Below are 16129 nucleotides of genomic sequence, written 5' to 3'. Positions count from 1 at the left end.
ATAATTACAGACTTAAATACAAATTAGTTGTCTTGGAGATAATTTCTTTGTATATGTATGTTTAATATGTTTTGTGAATAAGTTTTTGTTTACCAAAGATCTGATTGTGGACAGCTATCACCCTGTTTAATCCTTTAATTGTCTTGTCCCTGTGTCTGAGCAGTTGGACTTAATCTTTTTGTTCTTAAATTGTACCCATGTTTATGCTTGTTTGGAAAGGTTACTCATTCTCCAGGTGTGTCGGATTCTAGGTACTAATCTCCTTATAATCCCTATCTGTCAGTTATACGACCTTTCTGTACCCTCAATTTCTCATGTAAGTCAGTTTGTCTGCTGAGTAAAGGACGTTCAGTCGAAAGATCTTGCAGAAACTCTGTAGTTTATTTTTCCTACGTGGTTTATACCTCTATTTATGGATTTATCACGTTCCAAACTTTCGTGATTCAGTTCATATTATATATACTATACTATACTATACTATACTATACTATACTATACTATACTATACTATACTATACTATACTATACATATACATATACATATACCATACATATACATATACATATACATACATATTACATATACATATACATATCATACATATACATATATATATATATATATATATATATATATATATAAATATCTATATATATATATATATATATATATATATATATATATATATATATATCTATATATATATTGTTAGAGATAATATACCAGTTGCATAAATGCATTCAGCTACAAACAACCAAACAAGAAACAGCCAATTTGATAAGAACAACTGAATCAGATAACAAAAGCTTCACAAAAACCTAAACAATGCGACTGGAGCAAGATCGCTTTGTTTGTATTTTATTTCATAATACAGTAGTAATATGAGAATACTGTACATACAAGATTATTGGATACAGTGAAGTAAAGCATTGCTTTTTAAAAGATCCTTTTAAAAGATAGAGATTTGTTATAATATTTGTATTTTATATTACAATACTAATATATGAACATTACATATGTTAATTTTATAACTCATTTATGATGCAACCTCCTTAAAATTAGCTTCAAAATTAGGTCTCCAAAAGTCACACGATACGCAAGTATATAAGATGACCAAAAGCTACTTTATGGTACACAAATGGTTTTGTAATTTAGCAGTCATCTTATACTACATATGAGATAAATTCGTGAAAATTTCCCATAATTTTTTACCTTGTCTTATCTAAAGGGTCGTCTTATAACACGGAAATATACGGTAAGTAATATTTCAAAATGGGTAATTTATTTAAATCAAATATAATACTAGTACCTACTTTTAGTACAGAGAACCAAAAACTTACATATTTTGTTAGATTTGTTTGCCACCACCACCACTATTTTGCTGTTGTGCTGCATTTGTACTTGAAGCTTTAGAGTCTTCTGTCTCTGATTCAGAGGCAGTTTCTGAATGGCTCTCTGCACCCCGTCGTCCATAATAACGACGGCATGGCGGTGAAGGCAATTTCACAGGGGGGTCTGGAGACACCCGCAGACCAATACGAGATGCTGGTGCAACAGTGGTACTGTTATTGCCCTGTCATCATAAAAATGATATTGTTATGATACAATAAAGTTTGTTCATACTTACCTGGCAGTATATATATAGCTTTATTTTCTGAAGTCCGACAGAAATTCAAAAACTTCCGGCACACACAGTGGTCGGCCAGGTGGTTTAGTACCCATTCCCGCCGCTGGGAGGCGGGTATCAGGAACAGTCCCATTTTCTATTCATAATTTTTTATTTCCACTGTCCCCTGAGGGGAGGTGGGTGGGTACTTAATTATATATATCTGCCAGGTAAGTATGAACAAACTTTATTGTATCATAACAATATCATTTTTGTTCATGAAACTTACCTGTCAGATATATAATATAAAGCTGAATCCCACCGTTGGAAATGGGAAGGGACAGAATAGAAGGATTTTGGGAAACAAATGCATGCAGATGATTTACATCTTGGTTCCACCTGTTAGCATTGCTGGCTTCGTGGTTATTGCCACGTAAGTCTGCTTGTGCTACTAGAGTTGCCAGCGAGGGTAGAGACCTATATAGCTGGTGCACTCCAGATGATCTGTCAACAGGGGCGAGACCAACCGACGACGTGATACCATATTGACCATACCATGAGGGCTAAGAAGTAAAATAAATATATATATAAAAATATATATCACCACCTGACCAACCTAGCCAAAGTTAAGGTGTGTTAACTAAGGCTTAAGAGTTAAGAAGTCACCGTTGTCGGCGACTCAACTACTAAATTAAGAGCTCTTCCTAACCATTTTCTACAGGATAGGGATAGTGGTACTACTTGCCCTCAAGATTGTGGTCTGCAGACACGTATGGCCCTAGCGAGCAGCAGTCCTCATATGCCATCTTCACATCTCGCAGGGAGTGTGAATTGAACACAGAGTTTGCTTTGCTAAAACATGGTACTCAGGATGTTGCTGAGTGCCATGCTCTTTGTTGAAATGCTTCCGAGGCCACGCCCTCACCTCGTGAGCATTCAAATCAAAAGATTTCAAAATCTTTGTGCCAACACAATGAAGGAGCTTTTTTGAAAGAACTCCTTAACAATAAAGCCAGGGTGTTCTTCGATATGGGCAAGTCTGGTCTTTTCGGAACACTGCAGATTGTCCGTACGACTTCGACTTTCTTGAGTTTTATGTAGATAAAACTTGAGAGACCTGACAGGCACAGGACTCTCTCTGGCACCTGCCCAATAACTTGTGCCATCCATTTGGATTCCAAGCTCACCTGGCCCAAGAAACAAGACGGGTTTCCATTCTTAGGCCACAACGGAAGGCTTAGAGAACGCACCGCCTTGTGTTCTCTAATGCCAAAACTTCTGACGATGGCTGAAAACCTCACTAACCCTCTTTGTCGTATCTAGGGTGGTTAGAAAAGGGCCTTCCTGATCACGTGCAAGAAGTTAACAGGTAGGAGATGTTCGAATGCTTTGACATCAAGAACTTCAGACTATGTCTAAGTTCCATATTGAAAGCTTCGATCTGGACATGCACAGTCAGTCAGTCTGTACTAAAGTCAGGTGACCGACCAGTTGACCAGTCAGAGCATCAAGGACAGCAAGGCTGTACCCTGAAGACCATAAGGCACTATTCTTCGCTGAAGGATGAGTGGTCTGGACTGCCTGGGCGATTCAAGCTAAGCAACCTTGGGGTATGAACGCAACCCAACGTCCGTTAGCGAATCAACTCCTGAGCCACTCCTGACTCGAGCTTCTGGTGCCAGGAGAAAGGAGCGAGGAGCAAAAAGGCGATTCAGTCCCGAAGGACGAATGCCTGACAGTCCAACCTGGTCTCATGTTTAAACGATCATCGGGGGTGTGTAAACGCAACCGACTTCGTCAACAAGAAACTCAGGGCTACTATGTGTCTCCTGATCTCGCACGAGTGTCTGACTCCGAGGAAAACAGGTGAGACAAAAAGTAGATGGTGAGCGAGTTTCGAGATTCCACAGAACTCAAAGATCGTGAAGGGCTTTGTTGTTTGACAGAAGCAAATCTCTGAGCCCAAAGGCCGTCAACAAACATATTTGCGTATTCTTTAATAGTTGTGACTGCCAGCTTATCCCATTCTTCAAACGGAAAGGGAAGACGGCAATCTTATGCTGTCAAACATCTCGATAGTCTGAACGTAGTCAGACTCAGAGCGGAGAGGTTATAGGTACCTTTCGTGTTAAAGTAGACCGACTCTCTCGGAAAAAGGTCCTTGGAAGACGTGACCTCTGTGAATCTAGGATCTTGAAGGCCAACATGGGGCGATAGCGTCATTGTCGCTCCCTGTGATGGTATAAATCATCTTATTACATTCCTAAGCGTGTTGAAAAAGGGAAAGAGACAAAACATCCATCCCTGTTCAATATCATAGACGAAGAGATGTATGAAAGGACGTCCCTAAAGTCTCCATAACTCTCAACATACTTCTAAAGAAAGATTCCACTCGGAAGTCAGTAGTTGCTGCCGTCGATCGAGACGATTCGTACGGACTTTTGCAATCCTGTAACGAACCTCTAGAGGATCGTTACATTCTACGTCTGGTTGTTATAATAGGCTCTTTCTCGTAAAACCCGAACAGGGACCGAGAGAAGATACTTCCTAAGATATGAGAGAGCTGTGGAAGATCAGAGTTTGTATGGACCACTGGTTCCAAAAACTCGTTTCGAGGACTGGAGGGACGACAGAATTGCTTCCACTTCTTTCAGATTATGATCCAGGACATCTGAAACCCTCTCCAGATGTCCGGCACCTTCTTTCTATCACCTCAAGTGATACTTAACGCACCGAGAGATGTTCAGAATCATTCCTAGATCTTTAATAAAATTTCAGTTTCCCGGTAGGAAAAAACTGTAGAGGTCTGAATTGCAGTCTATTCAGGGAAACAAACTTCTTTAGGAAGGAATGGTCCACAGCAAGCTCATCCATCCCTCACACAGTATGTTTACTTCCCTAAAAAGGCTGTGCTTTGCCTAAGCAGGAGAGCATATAATAGTGAAATGTTGCTGGTAGACTCGTAGTCCTATACCGTGCGGTAACGAGCACCGAAAGGAGTAAGAGATATCTCTGAGAACATAGTAAGCAAACGAATGCAATGTTTATTCATTCATGTAAGAAATCCCCTCAATCTTAGGCTAAAGTCCGTGATTGTAGGGCGAGATACAGTTAGTCAGTCAATCCCGCAGGAGAGAGAGAGACGTAACTGCCATCACAGAGATACTGGTTAGTCAGTCAATCCCGCAGGAGAGAGAGACGTAACCTACAGCGCATGACATCGAACGAGCTGGTACTGCCGTCGTTTGGACTGGCGGAGAGGACAGTGACAGCAGCAGCTTACGATGTTCGTCGTCTCTTAACTTTATGCCTGGGTTGCCAGCTACCCTCTATTCTACGAAGAAATAGGTCCGTAATTTTTAGCATAAAGAGACTCTCAAGCTGGTATATTTAAGCGAAACAGAAACGCTAAATATATAGATGCGTTTGTGTCGTCAGAACACTACCATACAACGGTAAAAGATAAATCGGAAACTCCTGGAAGGCTGCAGGGAGTAACGATTAAATGTCCCTTAAATTAATAGACAATAGACCTCTCGGTTGCCATCCGAAGAGGTAACTACAGCAAGCGTATATGACTTGAGCCAACCAGTAGTAAAATAACGCAAGGCAAAATATGATATTATATTGCAATAAAGTTTTTTTTATACTTACCTGGCAGACATATATCTATAGCTGAATTCGGAAATACAGCTACATACATATCTGACAGGCAAGTTTCATAAACAAAACTCAAGAGAATTGAAGCGGACAGCTCAGCTTCTTATGTTATTGGACATAAGCGTTCATTGACGTAGTCTACAAGTCTATTTCTTGTACGAGTCTGCGAATGATGAATGAGAGCTCTTCCGAATCTTGTCAATAAGAGCTTATCCGCTTACGCAATATAAAGGTTAATGAGAAGTTTGTCAATGAGTAACAACCATTTAAGGGACGCAAAGAGATATTTGTCAATGAGGGGATACCCACTTACTTGACAAAACGATAGTATAATTGTCATGGGGGAAATTCATGAATTGACAAAACGTAATCCAGGAAGTCGAGCATTTTATTTTCGACCCGGGGGGGGGTTACCCGTCTCAAACGAGGAAGGGGCAAGAATCCTGTTAAGAGACGGCTTACGACAGGTAGAACGACGATGTTCAATTAGGCAGCGTAAGTCCCGACTAGGAACTAACAAAATCAATCATCTGAAAAAGCCCTTTCAGATGAGCTAAAAAGCTTGCAAAATTATCCTGGGCAAGAGGAAGAAACTCTCCAACCAGCTTCCTCTCCCGTATCAAAATTTATTGGCAGTATGGCAAAGGAAGTCCTGTCTTGCGCTTTCCTCCTTTTGATGAGTGCCTTTGCAAGAATCCTACTGAACGTTGCCGAGAGTCCTGACATGCAGGACGTCGAGCTTTACATAACCCATAGCTGCCTTACCGCAAAGTCTTGACTGCGGTAGAGCAAAAGAGATCTTTCCTTATGAGCTTTCCATAACTCCATCCAATCCTGGACTTTACGAAAAGCAATATTACTGACAAAGACCTCTATAATTCACGAAACCCGTGGTCTTGCTGGGTTTCGAAAACGGAAGAGTTGCCTTTTTCCACTTTAAGCTTCCTCCGAAGCACTGCTTACTCAACATTCTTCTTCAGGCGATGTGAGGGATCACGGAAGTTAGGTAAAAAATCTTTAGGCCCAAATCAGCTTGAAGACTTCAATAGAAACGTTCAGCCAGGCGACACACCTGGCGTGCGCGCGTCGGCGTCCACTGACTAGCAGCGAGCACGCTCGGCGTCCTTGGCGAGCACGAGCACTCTCGGCGCGCCCGCTCGGCGTCCACTGGCGTAGCAGCGAGCACTCTCGGCCGCCCGCGCGCGCGGCGGTATCCACTGGCGTTCGCTCGGCCTCGGCGTCTACTGGTGCGCGCTTGGCGTGCATCCGCGCGCGCACCTGGCGTCCATCCGAACGTCCCGTCCAAGCCGAGCGTCAAAAAAAAAAGCGTGCAGAAAAGCGTCACGCTCCTGACAGGCGTCAATGCAAGCGAAACTGCCTTCAGGGAAGAGCATTAGACATCTCGGGAGAGAAAACCGGCACTGCACGAAGCAGTCCTCAGGTGAAGGGGTTGATCGTGGTGAGAATACGCGGGGCGAGGGAACGCCTTCTTATTCTCACAGCAACAAAGCTAGACGTCCGCGCTCAAAAGCGTCCTGCTAATATGACTTGCTTTCCCTTTTCTCGGTGGAAAGGACGTACACGAGTTCAGGCGACGTTCGCCTTCTTACTTCTCACTGCAACGCATGACGATAGAGAGAGGAGAGGACGTGAAACGTCCTCTTCTATAAAGCTTCTATTTAGAGGGCGCGAGTCCTTCCGAAAGCTCCAAACCCTGCGCAGGGAGGACGCTTCGTCGGAGACGAGAAGCAATCCTTCACGATTCGTGCACGCACTTTGGCAGCCTAGGAGTAACTTCAGGTCTGCCGAAGGCACGTCAGATCGGTGGGAGTTCCTCGTAAACCCCTCCTTCGGCTTTCGACATGCTCTCTCCCTGTTCCTGGGAGTCAAGCAGAGGTCCCGGCCTAGAGGCGAAATAAGGCCGATCTGACGCACCCTCCACTACACAAGGGGCACTGTCACTGCCACTTAGCCACTTCACTTTTGCTTTCCAAAGCCAAGCACTTTCAATTCTAAGTTACCAAATCGATAGAGTATCAGAGAAAGGTCAATACCCTCTACAGAAACTGTTTAGGGCCCGAAGGCAACATTACAGGGTTAGGAGTAACAACTACAGAAGTAGCAACTTTTCACCACAATGATAGGAGAGCGAGCACCTTAGATTCCAAGATACAGATGGAATCTATAACGTAAAGGGCATTACCTCACGAGATATTTATAGCCCGTAGGCCATACTACAGGGTTAGGCAAAATAGTCTACAGGTAGGTTAGCCTACCCCTGACTTTGTTTACTGATTAATTGCGTACATATGAATCATACGTCTTCCTTATGGAATTAGACAAAGTCTCACACTCCTTACATGACAAATCCTCAACCAAAGAACGCAAGAACACATAGACCTCGTGGCATATCGAGTGCGGAACTACCGAAGCTTTCGGTAGCCACACCCTATCTTAGCAGACAACACCCTCTGAAACTAGCCTAACTAGATTCAGATATACAAAATGAATCATATTCAAAACAATTTAAGATAGCGTATGCCTAGCCACAAATCCAAGTCAATAAATCAGACAATTAGGATATTTAGCGGCCATGAAGTTTCCAAATCCTAAGACGGAGGTACTGAAACAGGTGTTTCCAGCACCGGCGACAGAAAAAATTATGAATAGAAAATGGGACTGGATCCTGATACCCGCCTCCAGCGGCGGGGCGAATGGGTACTAACCACCTGGCCGACCACTGATGGTGTGCCGGAAGTTTTTGAATTTCTGTCGGACTTCAGAAAAATACAGTATATAATATCTACTCTGGACAGGTAAGTTTCATGCAACAAATTGAAAATTATTCACATACAGTGTACTAACTACCTTTCAAAGCGAAAAAATCATGATGCTAAACTAACAGTTCAAACAATATCCAACAGCTGCCCTTCAATTCAGTGGTTAGATGGCTATTTCCATACTTTGAACTGCTTCTATATAAAAAAAAAATTAGTCCTCTCATTAGTCATAAGTTTTTTTTATAGTGTAGTTGCCGTCTCGTCCAAGGATTACCCTTTTCATGGTCTATTCTATCCAGAGCTCCATGGTGACCACCAGACTAAAATGTCAAAAAATTCTCTAAACTGGTCTTGTGTCATAATGATAAACATTATAACACAAGATAGTATAAATGGACTCTGGATAAGAGGGCACTTTCTATCATCCTCAGCAAATTCTAATAACTTTTATCTACATCAAAAACCATAAGAAAATGAAGTGGTTATGTGCACCATCATATTGTCTACATATGACCAAAGACCAAGCCACCATTCCTTTTTCTGGTCAATAACAAACCAGAGCTCCGAAGATTTCGCTTTTTGATTTCCTTACAGAGTATCATGGCAACATCTAAGTTGAAAGCCGAGTGTATCATTTTAAGTTCCAGTTAAAAGTTTTTTTAGTTTAGACTAGAACAACAATTTTTGTATGTGAAAAGCCGTGAAAAGTTGAAAGCTGTGCATAATTTCAAGACCCAGTTCAAAATATTTTTATTTAGACTGTCGAACAATGATTTTATTGTGTGAAAAGATGTAAGCTGGCTTTTATTTTCACCAGCTCACATCAGCGCTTACAATTTAGGATCGTCAGCTCCGAGAATTTCATTCTTCGTTCATTAATTTCATTACCAAAGTTCATGGAAACATCTAAGTTGAGAACCAAGTATTTAATCTTAGAGTGTAAAATCTATGAGTTTAGACCATGGAACAATGATTTTATAGTGAGTGAAGAGCCGTTAATCGACTTTTTCGTCAGCACACATCAATGCTTCTTATTTCTTATTATTATGATCGTTAGCTATTTGTAGAAGCGAAAATTGTTTTGAAGAATTTATCATTCTATTTAGAAGTTTTATATAAAGAAATGTCCACAAAAAACAATTAATATTATATCATTATTATTATTATTAATAAAAGATAATCCTTTCAGATAAGGACATATCCTGTTAGGTTATGGTCTAAGCAGCAGCCTAAGTTACACCAAAGACCTTAGGATTAGATGAAAGGCTACAGACATTTTAACCTTCCTATATAGCCTGTATACTTAAGAATTGTCTTAATACTGTAGGCTACCAGGGACCTACCCTTAAAATGGAATTAAATAATTAAATAATGTAGGTTGATTACACAATAACCTAGGCTAGGTGATAGGCTAGGCTAGCCTAGATAGGTATAGGTTTTCACATCAGTAAGTTACCGTTTTTATATAATAGATCAAAAACAGTAAACAGAATATGCTATGCGGTAGTAGACTAACTTGAAGGTTACAAATTACACCTTCTTAATCCCATACCTTTAAAAGTGAATTAATTAATCAGGATTAGAATAACCTACTACTAGGTGATAGCCTAACTATAGTTTCATCATATCAGTAAGTTTCACATTAGCAAGTTATTGTTTTATATATAGTAGACCAAACAGCCTAGGGCTAGATATAAATAATCTGGGTTAGACAAAAAAAGTTAGCCTAACTATGATTTTACATGTACGTAACTTGCTGTTTTATATAGCCTTTACATTTATCTAGAATAATCTGTATTGGGCAATACCCTATATACTAGGCTATGAGAGAACAATTTAGGAAACATCTTATTGCTGGTCTACTAAGTGGTGGTTTATCCCGAATAGCCTAGGACTGGATATGAACATAAAGGGTCACTTCAATATCTTCAACTGCATAAGCCTTACAGCTAAGGCTTGTCAGGGAGTGACTTCCAGAACAATGAACTCAACTTGGAGAAAATTGTGGCCAGTGTTACCTCATGAGTCTTTGTGGAAGACGAGTCTTCCATAAAGGTAAGAGTGATGTTTAATGTTCCTTACACATTTACATTTATTTCTCATTGTTTTCTGTCTGCAAAACTGTTGATTCCCTGTAAAATGGGTTTTTCATTAATATTATGGGGGTCTGGAATGCATTAACACTATTTACTTATTCCCATTCCTGGGAATTATTGCTTCAGTTTTCATATGTTTTGGAAATCATTGGAGGTTCCGGAACGGATTATGTATGAAAACCAAGGTTCCATTGTATTTTGATTGTAGAAGGTAGTGAGATGAAAAAAATAATGAAAGAATTTCGGCGATCATAGTGCATTTAAAGGCACCATCAAAACATTCGTTAATTAAATAAAATTTTCTAGCATAGATAAAGATTTATGCTTGCTCTTCTTACCTCTAACATCATCTGATGTTACATAAAGAAATGATCAAAACTGTATCAACTATGTCTTTCAAGCACACACTGCCCAAATGTCTCTTGTTTTAATTAAAGCCTTCTCAAGTGGAATATTTAAAAATATATTTATTCGTTTAAAGTTAAGATAAAAAGCATATTTGACTTTACATATTTTCATTACTAACAACTATTTTCATGCCCAACATTGCTAGGTTATCTAGTGCAAAATTACAGACTTCATTATCTGGCAATACCAGTATGTATGGAAGATATAGTTACATTATATCCATACCAAGAGCACAATAAAAAATTCTAGGGAACAATTTTTAAATTTCTTATCCCTTTAGAAGACAAATGCCTTGCAGTTACAAGAATCATGGACTAAAAGGCAGGCAGCATTAACAGAACCACTGATTTATGATTTCATGATTTGACTAGTTATAGAAGTACTCACTTCCCTTCTGCGGTCCTTTAAAGATCCGCTCCAGAAGGGTTCTTCCAATTACTGGTCCCTGAACAAGGTTGCTCAGAATTCGATCAGCCCCCTCAATTCACTTGACCCGACACAACCACAACTACAAGCTACAGTATGCAATCTTCTTGATTGCAGTAGCATCAAGATCTCGTATTAGCTAACTAGGCTTTCTTAGACGGAGACAATACATTACACAACGGCTGGCCATCAATTATTATTGTCCTATGGTTTGTCCTTCCCGGCTATAGATGGGATTCCTTTTAAGAAGGAAATCTATTCTAAAAAAAATAGAATTAGCGACATAACATTATACCCAGTTTCAAGCACTGTAGGTTTACCTATGGATAGTCTTGACTCATAGGTGCACACAGCAAACCACGCAAACGGGTCTTGCCTATGGGCTTATATCCTAACTATTGCTGGGGAAGGTTTGACAATACTGCAACCATACCCAGCATGCTTAGGTAAGTCACCACAGAACTTTTCAACCTAAAAAATTTTCATATCAATTTGTATTTTTCATAGCTAACAAACCTGAGGTCTTAACAATAGGATATTTTCTAAGCTCCAGCTGGTAACTGGTTAAAACCATCAGAGATTGTAAAGCAAGGAATGCGAGATCTGGCAACGCCTGCGCATACGGGGGTGAAAGCTGGTCAGAGGCCACGTATACAACCTCGTGATGCACCAATCTTTTCCTAACCACCTTAGGGAGTTGACGCTTATGCTTTGCTTTCCTTCCAAAGCCGGTTCTTTCTACCCGTGTTCTGTTTTCAGTGTTTTGATGTGTGTGTATTTATTGGTATGGCTTCCCAGTGTCTTCACAGCCTCGTCAACACGGGCCTCAGCATTCAGAGGTCCTGTGCTCTAGTTTTTGGTGCTGTCGGCTACAGATCCGCTTACAACTTGCAGTATGTGCAGAGCTAATTTTTGTGCGGTGACGAATCCCCGCCCGGAATGTCGTGCCTGGCCTAAGTCGCAGTGGAGGTTGTTTTATAGGAAGAGGGAACATCACAGAGTTTCGACTCTTCCCTCTTGTGAAGGGTTTTCTTCCCCTCGTCTCAACAATTCGGCTGCTCCCTCTCCCTCGATCACTCTCCCTAATGCTAATTTTGGTGTTCCTGTGTCTCCTTCCTTTTCTTCCATTGATTCATCGATGGAAGTATCAGGAGTGCCACAGGGTGATATTATGTGTAATGTAGTCCCCTCTACCTTGGGTTTCAATTTTCTTCCTGGGAGGGAGAAGGCTGTCTCATTTAATTCCTTTATTTCAGGTTCGGAGTCATCCAAAACAGCGGCAGTCTGGGCGTCGCTTGGGCTACGGGGTTCGCCTTCCCTCTGGACTCCTCTACGTTGGCTTTCACATGCAGCCATCTTGTGGAACATTGCTTATGGTTCCTGGGTATCACCTTATCGCTCCGCCAGTGAGGCCATCAACTAGCTCTGGTCATAGGGAGGTCTTGACGTCACCCCCAGCACCCTCTCAAACTGTGACGTCAGTTGAAACAGCTGCTCACCCTCCTGCAGCTATGATGTTGTCGTCCTCTCTCCCTGAGCCATCCGAGGCGTTGTGTCAAGCAGTCTTCAAGAGGCTGGACTCTGTTTTGGAAGAGAGGTTTTCTGCCTTCGCTGCAAAGGAGACGGGGTGTGAACGTAAGGTCTCTTCTCCACCTCCTGCTCCTAAGAGATCTTGTAGGGAAGGATATTTATCTCCTTCGCCTTCTTCTCCATCGCTGCCTCGTCATCGTATCAGATGTTGGAGGATCAAGGACTTTGCGATTACATCTTCTGTGAGTGGAGGGAGTGCATCACCTGCCTCTCACGACCGTGTCTCCCCCATGCACGTCTGTGGTCATGCAGGTGAGAGGAGCACTTCGCCAGCTGCCCCACACAGTTGTGCTTCCCCATCGCAGGTTAGCATTCGTGGGATTGACAGTGGAGTCTGCGGAAAGGAGCCATTCTAGTCTTTGTTACATGGTCAGGTCTCCCCTATGCATGCTGGTAATGCGTCAACATCTCCTCTTAACGGCCATGTCTCTCCGCACGGATGTGTTTGTGACAGTATGAGTTAAGTCTCCATCTTCCATACACGGACGTGTCTCAGGCTTGCACATACGTGCTGATGTTTTTGGAGATGCTCCATTGTCTGCCTCAGTTCATCACCATAAGGACAATAAGGCTCCAATTAAAAGGTCGAAAGTTGCAGAAACAGCAGTGGTTCAAGCTGTGTGAAGATTCGTCACTTAACAAAACTGTGGTTGACAGTCAAGAGCGCAAGGATTCCTTGGCTCATGGACGGGTTTCTCGTTCGCCTGAAAGAAGTCTTGATCATAAGAATCTTTCGCCTTCATGAAGCTCTCTTCAGTCATGTTCTGTGTCTTGGAACGGTGCTCGGTCAACGTCTCACGGACGTGCACTCGTCTCGTCACATGGCTTTGCACACTGTTCCTACTGTGACCACATATGTGTTTTGTTTACACTTAGTTTCTAGTTCTTTGCTACCAAACCTAAAGGTTCCTGGAATAAAGAATGAGGCCTTGAAACTAGTGGCTTGACCGTGGACCAAAAATGTTTTTGGGTTGTTGGGATTGAAATTCAAGAGTTTTTCGTCTCCTGTCAATTTCTTTGTAAAGCTCTTTGAGGACAAGACAGCAACTACACTATCAAAAAATGTTGAGTCCTCAAAACCCTCCTACTTCCCTGACGAAAAGACATGGGATTTGGGTAAGGGATCATCCTGCATTGACGAACATAAAGGAATGGCAACTTGGTCGGATTTTGGTCGTATGTAAACAATATAACGATGTGTATGCACATAACCACTTGTTCTTCTTGCAGTTTTTGACGTAGGTAAAATGTGTATTAGCTTTCGCTGAGGATAACAGAAAGTGTACTTTTATCCTTAGTCCATTTATACTTTATCACGCTATAATGTTTATCATTACAACACAATACCTGGCCACAAGACCAGTTAAAAGAATTCTTTGACATCAGTCTGGTCACCATGGAGCTCTGGATAGACCATGGAAAGAGTAATCCTTGAGGACTCAACAGCGACTACCAAAAATAGGTTTTTCCTATGTCAAAACCTGTTTTTTATCCACATTTACACTAACTTTAAAAATGTTGTAATAACTCATTTTCATCTTTTTTTTTTTTATCTTGCTTAAGTAATTTTCTCTTTTTTACTCAACAAATATAAAACTAAATTACAAACATGAAAATATTTAAATAGTACAGTACACTTTTTACATAAATGCATACAAATATCACTGCATTGCAAGCATCCTTCATACAAAATCCACATTCACTAATGTGACAATTGACACTTAAAGTAGGCACTTACTTTAGGAGAGGGACTCTTCTTATTTACACTTTTTGACCTTGAATTAGATCTAGAACGACTATACGACCTTCTATGAGATCCTCCTGTGTGCCTCCTCCAGCTGACACCATGTCTGAAAAAATAAAAATAAAAATGTTAAATTACTGATACCATAACACAGCACTCCACATTATCACCATAAACATTTTTATGCGTAATTTTCCCTTTATCACGCTAAATGTCAAGGGTTTTCTTTCTAGTATCTTTTCATCTTGTGTACATTCTGCCTGAATTCTAATCTGATCAAGGTCATAACTAATGCCCTTTTTCCACAATTTTCTGGGTAATCCTACTGGTCTCCATCCTGTTACTTATTCACTGACGTTAAACAGACTGTTCTCAACCACTTTTCATCTGAAGACCTCAAGCTCACTTTTCAGCCAAAAGACACCACATACCTCCATACCTTCATTATTTGGAATATTTGCTCTACCAAAACACTCAATGTAGGTTATCACTAGAAAGCTCAATTAGACAACATAGTTACACTGGTTGTTTTCTAATGCACACATCTCAGGAAGAAATAAAGTCAAGCCCCACTGTTATGATAAATGTAACTCATAATTAATGACCATTCCTGCATACTTATCTGAGGCTAGTGGTCAAGACATGCACCTAACTTCCCTTTAATAATGGGGGTGCAATACTTCTAACACTGAAAGATCTACTTACCTTTCTCGAGATCTTGATCTTGAACGAGATCTACTACACGACCTAGTTCGGCGTGAACGACGGGTGCGAGACCTGGATCTGGAGTGACGAGAACGTGAGCGAGAATAACGGGACCTCTGTCGCCGACGACACAAATTGCTGGAACCACTACGTGACCTTGATCTGTAGTTAAAAGCCAGGAAAAGAAAATTATATAGACAAAATATTCAAGGCACTAGTACATGGTGTCCATCAAAAGTTTTTTTAGTATTAATACATATATGTATATCTGTTTAAAAACCAAACCCAAAAATTCAACTGGTGAATTGACCTATCTTGAAATAGAATCAAGGTGCTGGAAAACTTTGAAACACCACAAAATTGACACCCCTACCCTACCTTACACCATTATGATACATCACATGAATAAAATGACATCCTAACTGAAATGTCCTCATCCTCTTTGCTGTAAATTGTATAACCACCATACAAGTATCCAGAAATACTTGGGAAGTTAAAATGAATACTCCTTAACTGTTGGGTTATAGATTTTTCAGAACATTATGCTAACTATATAAAATCACAAAAATAGACCATCATATCACCCCCTTCTCACTTACCATGATAATGTTGGGATGATTCATGGGGCTCAAACAACCACAACAAAGAAATCTGATTCACAATGCTCTTAAAGTTTCAAGATATGAATGACCAAGATATACTAACCTAACAACTCACACAACCTTTTTACCACTTAGGAGAAATGCTTGCTGTAGACAGCTTTAACAGTCTGATTGTCCATGGCAAGTTCAAAGACACCCTTATTACCACATTGAATTAAGTTACTTAGCTTTTTCACTAGAAGTTTTAACAGCCAAGATAAACAAATGGCTGAAATGTACTGGTCGCATTAGACTAGCGCTGTTCAAGACCAGTAGAGTCAGGAGGACTTAAAAGTCTGTGTATTTGGCTGAAGAGACAAAAGAGGGAGCCACGCCAGGGGGTTTTAGCCACCGCCTGGGGGAGATACCGACCGGCTTCGAGACACGTGGCGACGTTTCTTTGAAGAGGAAGATGAATGGCCTGAGGATGTTTCCATGACTGCCACTTGGTCCAGAGCTGCCAGAACGCTGA

General features: G+C 40.9%; 2 protein-coding genes across 2 annotated transcripts in view; one reads left to right on the top strand and one right to left on the bottom strand.

Moving 5' to 3' along the window:
- The window catches only part of LOC135198609 (CLK4-associating serine/arginine rich protein-like), a 162916-nt gene that overhangs the window by 60107 nt on the left and 86680 nt on the right, over positions 1 to 16129 (top strand). The window lies entirely within an intron of this gene.
- On the bottom strand, positions 1350 to 16124 carry LOC135195689 (serine/arginine-rich splicing factor 4-like). Its single transcript, XM_064222088.1, has 4 exons — positions 16030 to 16124; positions 15017 to 15178; positions 14306 to 14417; positions 1350 to 1574 (listed from the first exon to the last, which is right to left on the bottom strand). Exons 1-4 carry the CDS (start codon positions 16092 to 16094, stop codon positions 1350 to 1352), a joined length of 564 nt encoding a protein of 187 aa, XP_064078158.1. The 5' UTR covers positions 16095 to 16124.

The sequence above is a fragment of the Macrobrachium nipponense genome, chromosome 23, assembly GCF_015104395.2.
Source record: "Macrobrachium nipponense isolate FS-2020 chromosome 23, ASM1510439v2, whole genome shotgun sequence".
In the NCBI taxonomy this organism is placed as follows: Eukaryota; Metazoa; Arthropoda; class Malacostraca; order Decapoda; family Palaemonidae; genus Macrobrachium; species Macrobrachium nipponense.
Note: the sequence above shows the minus strand (reverse complement) of the source record. Positions and strands in the feature narration are given on the sequence as shown.